This window comes from Prionailurus bengalensis, chromosome E3, assembly GCF_016509475.1.
Source record: "Prionailurus bengalensis isolate Pbe53 chromosome E3, Fcat_Pben_1.1_paternal_pri, whole genome shotgun sequence".
Lineage (NCBI taxonomy): Eukaryota > Metazoa > Chordata > Mammalia > Carnivora > Felidae > Prionailurus > Prionailurus bengalensis.
Genome location: NC_057357.1, coordinates 8,961,699 through 8,975,224, shown reverse-complemented (window position 1 = coordinate 8,975,224; position 13,526 = coordinate 8,961,699). Strand labels below are relative to the sequence as shown.

Here is a 13,526-nt window from a genome sequence, read left to right as displayed (position 1 = left end):
GGTGGCCGGAGGCCAAGGAGCAATGATGTCAAGGCCCCAAGGCCAAGGGAAAGGTGGGTAGTTGCTGATCTGAAGAGTAGAGGGCAGAGAGAAGCAGTGATTCTAGTGGGAGAAGGAGGGAAACCCGGGAAGGCTTCTGGGAGGAGGTGAGAGGTGATGGAAAGTGGGGGGATGGAGGTGCAGCTGGGGAGGGAACATGTTCCACGGTCAAAGGCGGGGAGGAAGGAGACTTTGCAAAGTGGTGAAGGCCAGGTGGCGGCGGGCCGGGATGGGGGCCCAGGAGGCCGAGGACAGACGGCTAGCCATGAAACGTTAGAGGGCAGAGTTAGGGGTGAGAAGTGACAAGGCGAGGTCACCTGGCCCACTTTGCGGCGTGAGTGACAGCTGTCACCCTGCAGGGGGAAGGCCAAGTCCAAAGGCAGCTGATGCCTTTCAAGCTCCCTTTCAGGTTTGGTGGCTCCTGGGACCGTGAGTTGCGCTCTGGAAAGCGGGGTGCTCTTCGCAGGGGGCTAAGTACTCCTCTGACTTCCCCGGGCCGACCCGGGATTCCAGTTCTGTGGCTGCTCACTCCCAGGAGGCCCCTGGCTGGCAGCACAGACCCCTCAGCGGCCTCTCCGACCCCCCCGGAACTGGCCATCATCCCAGGGTCAGCTGGGCCAAACAGTGTGACCCAGCAACGACAATAGACGCGCCCCAGCCTCACCTGGCTGACGAGGCCGTGAGTTTTGTCAGCGCGGGGGATCTGCCTTCCAAACCCCGGCCTTGATTCCAGAGGCCACCTCCTTCTCATGGCACCCGGCGGCCCAGTGGCAGCTTCTAGGGGGCCAGACCGCTGGCACCACTTCTCCCCAGGGGAAACTGAGAGTCTAGGTGTTGCTGAGGGGATCGCCCAAAGACAGGGTGGAGCTCACAGCACCCCCTGCTCAGGGCACACTGCATGCCCGCCCCCTCGCCACTCCCCTGCTCGCCCCAGGGACAAACCTTCCCCAACCACCTCTCCCGCGAGTTTTCAGTCTCCACCGGATTTCTGATCAGCTCTCCCTGCTTTCGTAACATGGAGAAGGAGGCCAGGGAAGGAAAACATCAGAACTAGTTTGCTAAGCACTTGTAACCTCTGTTGTGGCTTATCCACATCTCACTGCGATTCCGTCTCGCACTTCCTTCCTCCCGGCAGGCTGGGTGGGTGGCTCTCCGCTCATTCAGGACCGTCCTGAGCCCTCCGGAGCCCCTCTGCGGTCCTGGGTGGTGATCCCCAGAGGCAGGAGCTTAGGGGCATCGAGCCCTTGCATGAGGAGGCCTCCAGCCAGCAGGAAGCAGGTGGTATAAAGCCCCACATGGCAAGTATCTCCCTGCTCAGCAAGCCCAGGGCCAGGCAGCCCCAGGGCCAGGCTCGTGGACCCGGCAAGGAAAGGGGGCTCCCTGTAGCACGTGCAGACGGTGGCCACCGGCCCCTCCAAGTGGACCCAGAAAGGGGCAGGCCCCTCGCCACACTTACCCAGCCCATCTCCCACAGCAGTCTCGGCAGGACGGGGACCTGAACCCCAGGGTTCTTCACCCCAGCCTGCTGAACACCTGCGGGGCGTGTGGTTGGTCCCTGCCAGGGGACAGCATGGCAGTCCTGGCCCCAGATCAGGGTAGAGGATTTCATCAGAGGTCTCAGGGAGGTCAGGGAGGTGAGCATTGGGATGGGCAGGACCTTCCAGAAGCACCCTTCTGGAACGACTAGAAAGAGAGACTCATCCTGGCACCACCACTTATCGGCCTTAGATGAGTGACTTTACCCCGTGTGAGCCTCAGTTTCCTCACCTGGAAAATGGGGTGAGGATTCACTGGGAGGACACGTTTTAGAACATGGCCTGCCCTTCTGTGTTTTATAAATGTTAGCTACTCATCATATCCCCTCCCCCAAGGCAGGGATCAGCCGTACTGGGGCCCGGAGGCCTGGAGACCAGCTCCGGGGACAGTTAAGCTGTGCAGTGCCTGGAGACGGGTGGGCTCACTGCCTGAGCCCAGCAATGCCAGCCCTGGCAGCCGATCAGACGTGGTGGGTCCCACATGGGAGCCAACTTGGCCGGGCAGACGGGGGCTGCTGGGCTGCCCTGGACACATGGGGGCCCGCCAGGGGCAGGTGCAGACTCGGCTTGGCCCATCTCCTGGAGAATCCTTGGGCGGGGTCGGGCCTGGTGGAGATAGGCCACATCCGGGGGTATGTCTGGCCAGAGAGGAATGGGGATCTGATTTTCCAGTTCTCCCCCCGTCGGGGTCACCTCCACTTTTCTTTTGTCCGTCTCTTTGCGTTTTCATCTCCCTGTACATTGTCGACGGACGGAGGGCTGGAGCGGGCAATGGTAGCACTGATGACCACGAGGCAGCAGTCGTCTTGGTTGAGGGGCCTTGTGGGTCAGGCTGAGGCAGAAACCCTCTCCCCAGGCTGACGGGGGTGACACGTGCTTGCCTGCCACTTTTCGCCGGGGGTTGGTGACCCACTGAGAGGCACATAGCTCAAGGGGCTGGGCCATGTTGCAGCCCTGAGTTTCCCCAGCTGGTGCGGGGTGGCCCTGCCTTGGAAGTTCTCCTGACCTCAAATGGCCCGAGGCCAAGTCCTCCCAGCTAGTTCCAGGCCTCAACATGCTGTGTGTCCTCGGCCGAGTGCCCCTTCCTGGGCCTTTGTCCCTTGGGTGCAGAGATCCGGTTGGCCCAGTATAGGCGGAGATCCTGTGGTTTGGCCCACCCACTCCGAGTGGCCCCAGACAGGTGCCTGGCAGGGAGGCCTTCATCCTGTCCTTTGTCACCTTCCAGACTGTTGTCCGGATCTGGAGCACTATTTAAAGAGCCTTCCCTGAGAACCCCCAGTGCTGCTGCGTCGAGAGGGAGCACTCCAGACCATGGTAGGCTGGGGCTGCCCTGCCTCCTGACCCTGACCTCATTCCTCAACTCTGACCTCATCCTGTGACCTTGATTTCATTTGTGACTCTGACCTTCACCTCATGCCTGAACTCACCCTGACCTTGACCTTGCTCCTCTCACTGACATCCTTGACCTTGACCTCATGTCCCTAGTCCTGACCTTTTCTTCACCCTTGATGTTGTCCCTGCACCTGGCCCACCCTGGACGGTCCTTAACGGGTGGCCAGTCTATCCACGTAGGTCCTGATCTGGGTCTCTGCTTCCTGGACTTGGTGGGGGCTGCTGAGTTGAAGCTGCGGGGTTGGGGGATAGGAACGAGGAAGAGGAGGGCAGAGGAAGGAGGGGGCTGGGCTTAGAGGTTTCATGGCAGAAGTGGGTGGGTCGCTGGCCAGGGCTCTGCTCCCATTGACAGAGGACATGGTTCCTGGGGGGTCGGGGTTGATATTCCAGGATAGCCTGGGTCCCATGCACACTGGCATGGGGCCTGTCCTGCTGCCCTCCCCCTGTCCCTGTCTCCAGCCCCTTGGGTGTCCCTACAGGGTCTCAACAGCACCGCTCTTTCACGTCTCTGTGTCTCACACCTTCGATCTTCCTCTTGGCCTGAGAACTCGGACCCGGCTGTCAAGCCTCAGCTCAGAAGCCACCCCCTCCGGGAGGTCTGCCCTGAGTGGCCCAGAGGCCCAGGGGCTTCTCTGTGTCCTCAGTGTCTGCCTCTCCCTCTATCGCTCTCCACTGATCACCTGTCTCCCGGCTGGACTGGGGGCTCCTTGGGGACAAGACAGGGCCTGATTCAGCTCTGGGTCCCTGGGACTGGGCACAAGGCCTGGCTGGAGGTCAGCAGGTGCCTAATAAATGTCCTGATGCTCGGAAGGAGGCATTACCTTGGTTTCATAAATGGGGACACTGAGACTCAGAGAAGGCCACTGATTTTCTCAATATCACGGGGCTGTGAGCAGCAGAGCCAGGATTAGAACTCAGGTCCAGTGACCCCCTTCTGCCCCGAGGTGTTCCGTTCAGAAGATTTTTTATTTTCTAGGGGTACAGTGCAAAAGGCAATTTCCAAGACAGCTGGGCTGGCCGGGGTCCCAGCTGGGAGATCAGAAGGCAGGTCAGGGCTCTGGGGCTCAGGGTCCCGTCTCCTCTTGGGGGTTCTGGAAGAGGGCCCGGCACACAGTGGGGCGACGTTCCACAAGAGGGACATGAAAGGCTGGCTGAGGCAGGGATGGGGGAAGCCAAGGTCGAGGGCAGGTCTGAGAAGAGAAAGGGCAGAATATCCCACAGACGGAAGTGATTGTTTTTTATTAATCAGAGGGAAATGTATATGTAATTATGTGAGATGAGCTCCTCAGGGAGGTTCCTTTCTTTATGATGTCTGAAGGGATTTATAAATATTACAGAGGTTTTACAGCATCATAATGTCCTGGCTACCCTGCCAGCCCCCTTTCAAAGGATTAGTGGAGACAAAGCACCCAGTAAAAGCTAATTATAAGTCAGCCTGGGAGCCGGAGGGGGAGTGGGGGTGGGGGCGGGGTGGGGTGGGGGGAAGGACTGAGCTCGGGGAGGGGAGACCACACAGGGGCTGGGGTGCAGGGGAGCCCACGCTCTGGGGTGGGGTAGGCAGGGGGCTTGGCACGGAGGGCGGTGCCCGCTGAGATGGAGGCGGGGGCTGGGGGTCGGGGGCTGGGGGCGGGAAGCCGCTGTCTGTGGTGGGGACCCCGCTTTCCCCCTCCCGGGCTGTCCTTGCTTGCACCGCCAGCCAAGCCTGAGCCCTGGTGATGGCTGCTGAGGGAAAGGCCCCCTGGGGGAATCTTGGGGACCCAAAGCTTTCAGGGAATGCGTAGCAGTGGGCTCTCGGGCCCCTGATATCCTGAAAGAAGCAAGTGGAGGCAGGAAGGCTGGCCGGAGACCCTCCACGTGGGTGGCCTCCTGCGCTACCTGCTGCGGAGATGGGCCCTGAGCTCTGGGCAGCCGTTTCCCGACGGATCCGCACTCTGAGCCGGGCCCTGGGTGGGCGCAGGGGAGCCCGCAGATGGGATGGACACAGGGAGCCGTGGCCGGACGGTGTCCTCTCTGCTGTCCTGCCTGGGTCTCCCCCCGCCAGCTCAGGAAGCCACTGACTGGCCCGTGGGGTGGGGAGGGGGCCCCCAGGCCCCTGGCCTCAGCGGATCCTCAAGGCTTCCTCAGGAGCCCTGTCTGTCTGCTACACCCCGCAGCCGGGGGTGGCCGTGTCGTTTGGGACTGTGACTCTCTGGGAGGTGGGACGAAAGGGCGGGCCGGGTGCTTGGCTGACCTCCAGAGGAAGGGTTTCTGCAATGCCCCCCGCTGGCATCTCACAGGCACCGAGAAGGGCCCGCAAGAGAGCGGAGGGTGGAGCCAGCTCCAATGTCTTCTCCATGTTTGATCAGTCCCAGATCCAGGAGTTTAAAGAGGTTGGTCAGTGCCCTCTGGGGCCACCGGGAGGGTTAATGCAACGCACGGAAAGCACCCATGGGGCCGGCGAGGCCTGGGTCGCCTTCAGTCCCTGGGGGTGATGATGTCACCCTTCTCAGGGGCCACCCCGGTGCCCCTCCCCGTCTAGGGGTGTGACTTGTCTTCCTTGGGCAGCCCCCGCCCCTCCTTTGCTTGCTGTGTGACCTCGGGAGAGTTCTTCTGCTCTCTGAGCCTCAGTTTCCCTCTCTGTAAAATGGGGTTGCTGTGAGCATGAGGGGGAGGGACGGGCGTGGCGCCCGGCACGCAGCGGGAGCAGAGTGGGTTAGCCGACGCTCTCTGGCTGGTGCCATCTGAGCCGGGACGGCCGGAGGGGTCTGTGGAGCCCGGGCTCAGGTGGGTGGGTCGCTGGCCGTTCGTTCAGTACCCACGTCTCACCAGGCCTTCACCATCATGGACCAGAACCGGGATGGCTTCATCGACAAGGAGGACCTGAGAGACACCTTTGCTGCCTTGGGTGCGTGACCAGCAGCTGTGGAGGCTCTGGGCTTGGGGCGGAACCGAGCCCAGCCCTTCCGGGAGGAGCGGGCGGCTGGGGACAACAGGGGCTTGGGTGCCGTCGGGGGGCAGGGGACGGGCAGCCAGTGCCTGGAAGGTTGGCGGGTGGGGGGGGGGGGCTCCTTCAGGTGCGGGAATGGCCCTTGCAAAGGCCTGGCCTGGAAGGCCCGGGTGGGGTCAGGGGTCAAGAGAGCAGTGGGGGATGCTGGGGCAAGAGGCTGGACACGTCCGCAGGGCTCAAGGCTGCCTGGCTTCGGTTACCAGGGGAGGGTTTTGCACCTCTAAGGGCCCAGGGAGAGGCCTTCAGGCACGAATGGGGTGGGGGTCAGGCCGAGGGGAGAGGGCATAACCAAGTCCTGTCTGAACTGAACTTGGAGCTCCTGGAGATGTGACTGTCCACTGGGACCATGGGGAACCCGAGTCCCCCACCTCCAGTTGACCTCATCCCGGGGCACATGAGCCCCGAGGCCCAGGTCTTCCGGCCCCTATGCACCTGGGCTCCACCTTCTTTGGGCCTCAGTTCCTTCATCTGCAAAATGGAGATAATCGCCAACTGGTTCTCCTTTCTAAGGAGGCTGAGGTGGTGGTGGGAGTGGGGGAGGCTGGGAGCGCTGACTGTGGCTGAATGTGTCGCCCTTCCTGAGGTCCCCGGGCAGGTAGGCAGGGCCTGAGGACAGCTGAGCTGGGAGACCCTGTAGGACGCTCCCTGGTCCTGAGCTCTGCTCTCCTGGAACTGCCTGCAGGCAGGGGCCCCTCTGTCCCTCATTATGCTCCTGGGTGTCCCCACTCCTCCCCTCCTCCAGGCCGCATCAACGTGAAGAACGAGGAGCTGGAGGCCATGGTAAAGGAGGCCCCCGGGCCCATCAACTTCACCGTCTTCCTGACCATGTTCGGGGAGAAGCTGAAGGGTGAGTGAGGCCCTGGGTGGCCCCGGGGAGCGGCTGGGCCGCCTGGTCCTGTGTGCAGACAGCTGGGAGCAAGGTGTAGCCCCCAGATGCCAGCCCCCTGGGTGCACACACCCCACCCCAGGGGCCTCTACACCACAGAGTAGCGGTAACTGTAATAACACCCGCCTGCAGGGCTGGGGGTGGGGGGCGCCAACGGGACAGTTTTGTGAGAAAACCCTCCGCCCACCATCAGGACGGGCCCCAGCCCCGCTTCCCTGCCCCCCGGGCTCGCTAGTCTTACCTGCTCTGCCTCATTACCCACTGCCGATGGGAGCAGGGGCACTGGAGGGGGTTCTGGAAGTTCCTGTGGCTGACCCCGGGGCTGGACAGGTCACTCACACAGCTTGCAGGGAAAGGATCAAGGGGCTGAGGGGTGTCACCACCCCTGCCCCGGGTGTCCCAGCATCAAAGTGGCGGGGGAGAGAACCTAACCACGGCTCCCAGCTGTTACCACCACACCCTGGGGTCAGGGCAACTCTGTCCCTTTCTCTCCGGGCCGCGGCGAGCTACCTTCCACCCCTCAGTAACATCTTCCTGGGCTGGAAGATTCTAGGGTCAGAAGGAATGGCCAGTCTGGGCTGTGGCTGCTCTGGGAGGTGAGCCTTGTCACTTCCCCCCCCAGGCTGCCTGATGCCCTCCCACTGACCCCCAGGGTGACCCCGGGCAAGGCTCGTCTGCTTTGCACCTCGGTTTTTTTGTCTGTAAAATGGGGTTGTGTTCGTTTCCTGAGGCCACTCTAGCTAATAACCACAAGCTGGTGGCTCGCAAAAGCAGCAACGTGTTCTCTCAGTTGTGGAGTCTGGAAGCCCGACATCTGGAAAGAGGCTCTAGGGGAGATCCTGCCTCCGTGGCCACCCTGCTCCTTCCTCTTCTGTCTGTCCGTCTCCCCCTGCCTTGAGCTCAGCAGGACACTTGTCACTGGATTTAGGGCCACCAGCCCAGGGTGATTAGCCCAGGGTGATTTCCCATCTCAACATTTCCTTACATCTGCAAAGGCCCTTTTTCCAAGTAAGGTGACATTTCCAGGTTCCGGAGACGAGGACATGGGCGTATGTTCTGGGGGCCACCATCAACCCCACTGCAGGGGTGGACCCCCAGCAGCATCACAGATTGCGTCTGGCAAGAAATCATAATACCTTCATGGGCTGTGTCCTCCCAGAAGGTACAATAACCTCTACACACGCTGTCCTCACTGTCCTGCCTGATCCTGGAGCTAGAAGGCCAACAATTGACCTGTGACCTAACAGCCCCACCCTCCCACGGGTGGCGCCGAGGAGACCGAGGGCCAGACATGGAGCCTGGGCCTGGCCCTCCTCCGGGACGGGAAGCCGTTAGGGATTATTGCTGGAACTGGGCCAGGGGCTGGGCCCAGGGTCCGCTCTTGGGAAAGACACGCGTGACCCCGGCCAGTGATTCTGCAGGGAGGCCTGAAGTTCATGTCGTGCACGGCTGAGCTAACAGTTATGACCCAGGGCCAGGCGGGGCCAAGAGACTGCAGCTTTTTCTCATTTTTTGCGGGCGTGGCAGGACAGGGGTTCCATCTGAGCCTGTCATGTGAACTTGGCTGAGCCTGCACGCTTGGCCAGTGGTGGGGACAGGAGCCGGGGGCTAGGACAGGCACCACCTCATCCTCTAATTGGGGCGCGGACACTTGGTCCCAACGGCCACTGCACCCCATCTGGTCGCAGTCCGCGGGGCAGAGAGCCTCTCTGGGAGGAGGGACAGGAGGATCGGGCTGTGGTCACTGTCCGGCCACTGGGCCTGAGCCCCGGGTAGCTGGTCCTCAGGAAAGTGGGCTGGAGCCACCTGCCCCTACTGCCGGGGCTCTTCAAAAACCCTGGGAGGCCGAGAGCTCCCACCAGCCCCCCACCATAATCCCTCGGGCACCCCTTCTCTGCTTTCGCGGCCAGGCTGTGAGGGCCTGGGGCTCTGCCCCGGCTGGACCCTGGGCTGAGCCTCCGGGCTGGGCACACGGGCTCCCCGCTGCCCTCCCCAGAGGAAGCCCACTGCCGTGCCCTCCATGAGCCCCCAGGCCAGCACTCGGTCGCTCGGCCAGCCTCAGAGGCACCGAATGACCCGGACAGCAAGACTCCTGTCCTAGCAAGGCTCCAGTCCGCCGGGCAGGAGCCCAGAGCAGCACAACAAGTGAGGGCTCTGGAGTCCAAAGACCTGGCTTCTAACCCTCCCTCCCCTCATTAGCGGGGGCCTCAGGCAAGCGCAGAGCCCCCCTCTGCCTCAGTTTCCTCTTTGACAAACTGAGGGCATCAGTACCTACCCCACGGGGTGTCCTGGGGGTTCCATGAGATAAAATGGCAGGCACGGAGCACTCAGAGGTGTCTGTGACCGTGATCAATCCGTGTTTGACAAGATCTCTACCACTGACGACCCGTCTCTGTCAACTGATCCCGGGAGGCGGGCAGCAACCACTGTCCTTGTCTCCATTTCACTGGTGACGGAGCTGGGCCTCGAAGAAAGAAGGGGACGTCCCTGGGCTGCGGTGAGCAGGGTGGCAGTGTGGCAGAGGGCAAGGCGCTCAGGCAAGGGTCACCAGGTCACCTGCCGTCATCCAGAAGCCGTGAGGCCTTGGGCGAGACCCTGAGTCTCTCTGGGCCTCAGTCTCCCCATCTGCACAACCGGGGGCTGGGCGTTCGACCCTGTTGTGGAAGTCGACACGCTTCTGATGCCAAACCCGCGCTGCGGGGGTGGTCGAGCGGGGACTGCTCTGGCTGTGCCCCGCCCCCACCTCACTAATCACGACCTCTGAGCTTCAGTTCCTCCGTCTCCAAAATCAGGCCAGCCGCCAGGAGGGGGAGGCACGAACCAAGTGCTCAGTTGGGGTGTCCACGCACCGCGGGGCAGGCCGCTCCCTTCCTGCTGCTCCCGCTCCTTGCTTCCACTGGGTCTGGCCCCTGCTCTGGAGGGGAGGAAGCCCCTCCACCCCCAGCCCCCGCCCAGCCCTGGCCTGGCCTGGCCTCGTCACCCTAGCTCTCTCCCTGCCTTGTGTGTCCTGCTTCCAGGTACGGACCCAGAGGAGACCATTCTCCACGCCTTCAAGGTGTTTGACACCGAAGGGAAAGGTTTCGTCAAGGCTGATTTGTAAGTCCCCTCTGTCCTCCTTTCTGGGTTTTCTCTCCCCGGAGGCTCAGGTGATAAGTGAGCTGGAGTGAAGTCAGGCTGGATGGCGGCTCAGTGTCCTCCCCACCCGATGCTCAGGCACCGTGCGACCGGGAGCCAGGAGGGCGCCGCCCTGCCCAGCTGAGCCGTCACTCGATGTGCCCCTTCCCCTCTCCGGGCCTCAGTGTCCCCACTTCTGTGTGGAACTGTACAGGGAGTATGGAGTCACCAGGGGTGGGTTTCCCAGTGGCGAGAGGGAGTGGCGGTAGAGGGGGGCCTTGAAGGGTGACTATGGGTTGCCTAGGCTGGGGAAGGGAACATTCTAGATGCAGGAACACGGCGGTGAAAGGCCAGGGCTTGGCATTGCGAGTTTGGCCAGGGGGTGGCTGGACTCCGGGTCCACCCTGGGGGCATGGGAGAGCCTGAGGTGGAGTTAGATGGGGCGAGATGACCCCCAGCCTGGTGGAGGAAGGACGGGGTTACGGTCATCGCGAGGGTGGGGACAGAGGGGAGCCGATGGGTCGTTGAAACACCGGAGACCAGTGCCAGTAGGTTCTGGGGAGAGGTATGGGGGAGGGGACACGGGAAGGGGCCAGCTCAGCTGGGGACGCGCAGCGTGAGCGGCTGAGGGCAGCTGTCTGGCGGGCCACTGGGCTGGCATTGTAGAGGTGGGGGCTCAGACGCCCGCTATCCTCAGCCCAGCGAGAGCACTGAGCAGAGAGCTAAGGGCTGGGGGCAAGGGCGGCCTGCCCAGGGATTAGGACACGGAACTGTCCCTGGGCGGTCCCTTCAGAGCCTCCAAGGTCTCTCCGGGCCTGTGGGTAACCCGGACACAGGCAAGTTTCCTCCCCAGGCACGGGCTTTCTGGCGGATTACTGTGACGCTTGAGGCCTTGACTTTGAGGCTAGATTTGCTGCCTGCTGGAATCACCACATAACAGGGGTGGGGGTGGGGGGCTGGGCAGTGGTGAAACAGGGAGGGTCTGTCCACTCTCACACCTTCTCACCGACCCCCAGCCCCCAAAGTTGTGAGTCACATGCTCGCCAGGGGTAGACAAGGGGACGTTCGGGGTTCCTGCAGGCTGGGACCCTCTCCTTCACCCCTCCTCCAGGGGTCCACGGTTCCCACACCCATCTTGGGGGACCCTGGGAGGCACTGAGGGCGACCCCCGCGGTGGTCGGGATCCACCAGTGCGGGGCCAGAAACACCTTAGGGACCCAGTTTGGGAACCGAAGGCCCCACCCCCCAGGGTATCGGACCCGGAGGACGTGGCTGCCCGCCAGGCAGGCCACAGCAGAGGCTCTGCCAGCGACGGAGTCTGTGAACAGTCACCAGCTCGGAGAGCTGGAAACTGTGACTGTCCCACAGTAACGTAAATAATGGAAAATGCGCGTCGGCCTTTAGCGGGCTTGCCATGCTGGCGCCACGGGACGCTTGGCGCTCGGGCCTGGGGTCCCTCCCCCGCCCGCCGTGTCCCCTGAGGGCCCATTTACTCCTGTCCTGCCCCACCTCCTGCTGCTCCTCTGGGCCCCGCGGACAGCTGCTCCCCAGGACCACCCAGGGACACGGGCCCCACCCGCCACCACAAATCCTTACCCTTCCTGAACCTCAGTTTCCCTTGGTGATGGGGGACCGCTGGCACTCACTTCCAGGGCCAGGAGGAGCAAATGAGACCCGGGCAGGACATGGGCTGAGCCCGACCCCTGGCTGAGCGCGAGCAGCTTGTACTCTCGAAAGCCCGGTGTAGACGTCAGCCAGAGGCACCAGCTGGAATAGTGGTCCATCTAGAACCGAGAAAGAGGGGCTCCCCTCCGTGACCTGGAGGTTGATTATTACTGCATGATGGGACATCAGAGTGGGCCCTAAGGTCATGTCAGGGCCCCAAGTTCACTTCTTTTGGTCCCCGCCTGATGTGTGGAAGAGAGTGTGTGTTACAAAGGAGGAAACTGAGGCCGAGAGGCGAGGGGTCCACCCCAGGCGACACAGACATCTGGTTGGTGTCCTCCTGGGGCAGGGCTCCTCCCCACAGCCTGCCTGCCCTCATGACCCCCGGAATCTGCGCGTGCACGCCCGGGGTGGCCCTTCCCCTGAACGTGGCCCTTCCTCTTCTTTGAGCAGCATCAAAGAGAAACTCATGACCCAGGCGGACCGGTTCAGTGAGGAGGAGGTAAGTGCGGGCTTTTCAGGGCTCCGCCCCGGGGCTGCTGATCTTTCTGGAAGGTGCGGGCTCATCTCAGCAGCCCCTCCTCTGGAGACCGCTCTTCCTCAGATGCTGAGGTGATGACCCCCTTGGATGAGAACAAGGATGGGTGGGGGCGGCCGTGGGACCCCGGCCTCTGGGCCCTCCATCCCTGCCTCCAACCACGGAGAGGGGAGCGATGTTGTGCCCCACGGCCTCGGGTGACCCTCCTGCTCCCGACCGTCATCCGGGCCGACTCCCTGCTCCTCCCCCAGGTCAAGCAGATGTTCGCGGCTTTCCCTCCAGACGTGTGTGGCAACCTGGACTACAGGAGTCTGTGCTACATCATCACCCACGGCGAAGAGAAGGACTAGGGGTCCAAGGGCCCCCCCCCCTTCGGAGGCGGCAAACACCAGCGGTGTTTCGGGGGCGGCCACTGGGGAGGGCCCGCAGCCAATGTGTGTAAAGAAAAGGCTCCCCTCGCCCCGTGGGCTGGGGGCAAAGCAAGAATAAATCGTGCAAGCAAGGCCTGAGTTTTTGTGATTAATGCCCCAGTGGGGGAGAAAGCGAAACATTCCCGCGTTGTTGGTTTTTCCAGAATTTTTACTTCCCCAGCTTTGCTCAAATGTTCCTGATGAGCTGGTGTTTAGAGCTAATTGACAGTTTTAACGGTCCCCAGCTGGGCCACAGGACATTGCCTTCATTTATGGAGCTTTGGTTGGGCACCTAGGGCGGGCCAGACCCCGTGCCAGTCCGGGGGACACAGCAGAGGAGCAAGCCCTGTCCCTGAGCCAGAAGGCCACGCAGTGAGGAAGACAAGAATCGGGGTGGAGACACGGGGAGAGGGGTCGGAGCAGCCCAGAGGGGACCCGGCAGCTGGGAGCTGGGCTGAGGCCAAGAAGGTGGAGACGAGGGGGTGGATGCAAGGGACACGTAAGGAGTAGGCGAGGACTCCTTGAGCAGGATGCACCGAGCACCAACCATGAAATAAAAGCTCATCAAAAGGACTTCTTCAAAATTAAAAACTTCCACTCAGCAAAGACACCTTGAAGAGTGTGAAAAGGCAAAGCCCAGTGCTGGGAATAGATTTTGACAAAGATCTCGTATCCCGAATATACTTTTCGAAAATCCAGGGCACCTGGCGGCTCAGTCAGTGAAGAGTCCAACTTCGGCTCGGGTCCCGAGCTCGGTTTGTGGGTTCGAGCCCCACGTTGGGCTCTGTGCTGACAGTTCAGAGCCTGGAGCCTGCTTCAGATTCTCTATCTCCCTCTCTCTCTCTCTGCCCCTCCCCGACGTGTGCTCTCTTTCTCTCTGTTTCAAAAATAAATAAACCTTAAAATAAATAAATGGTAAGATGTCCACACATTGGAACACCACACAGCTGTTAGACTAAGC

At 61.9% G+C, this 13,526-nt stretch overlaps 1 protein-coding gene across 1 annotated transcript; it reads left to right on the top strand.

The window, feature by feature from the left end:
• Positions 1-1,562: 1,562 nt before the first annotated feature.
• On the top strand, positions 1,563-12,658 carry MYL10 (myosin light chain 10). Its single transcript, XM_043559782.1, has 7 exons — positions 1,563-2,888; positions 5,243-5,335; positions 5,775-5,850; positions 6,695-6,799; positions 9,856-9,934; positions 12,071-12,119; positions 12,407-12,658. The coding sequence occupies exons 1-7, from the start codon at positions 2,886-2,888 to the stop codon at positions 12,503-12,505; spliced, it is 504 nt and encodes a 167-aa protein (XP_043415717.1). The 5' UTR covers positions 1,563-2,885; the 3' UTR covers positions 12,506-12,658.
• Positions 12,659-13,526: the final 868 nt, after the last annotated feature.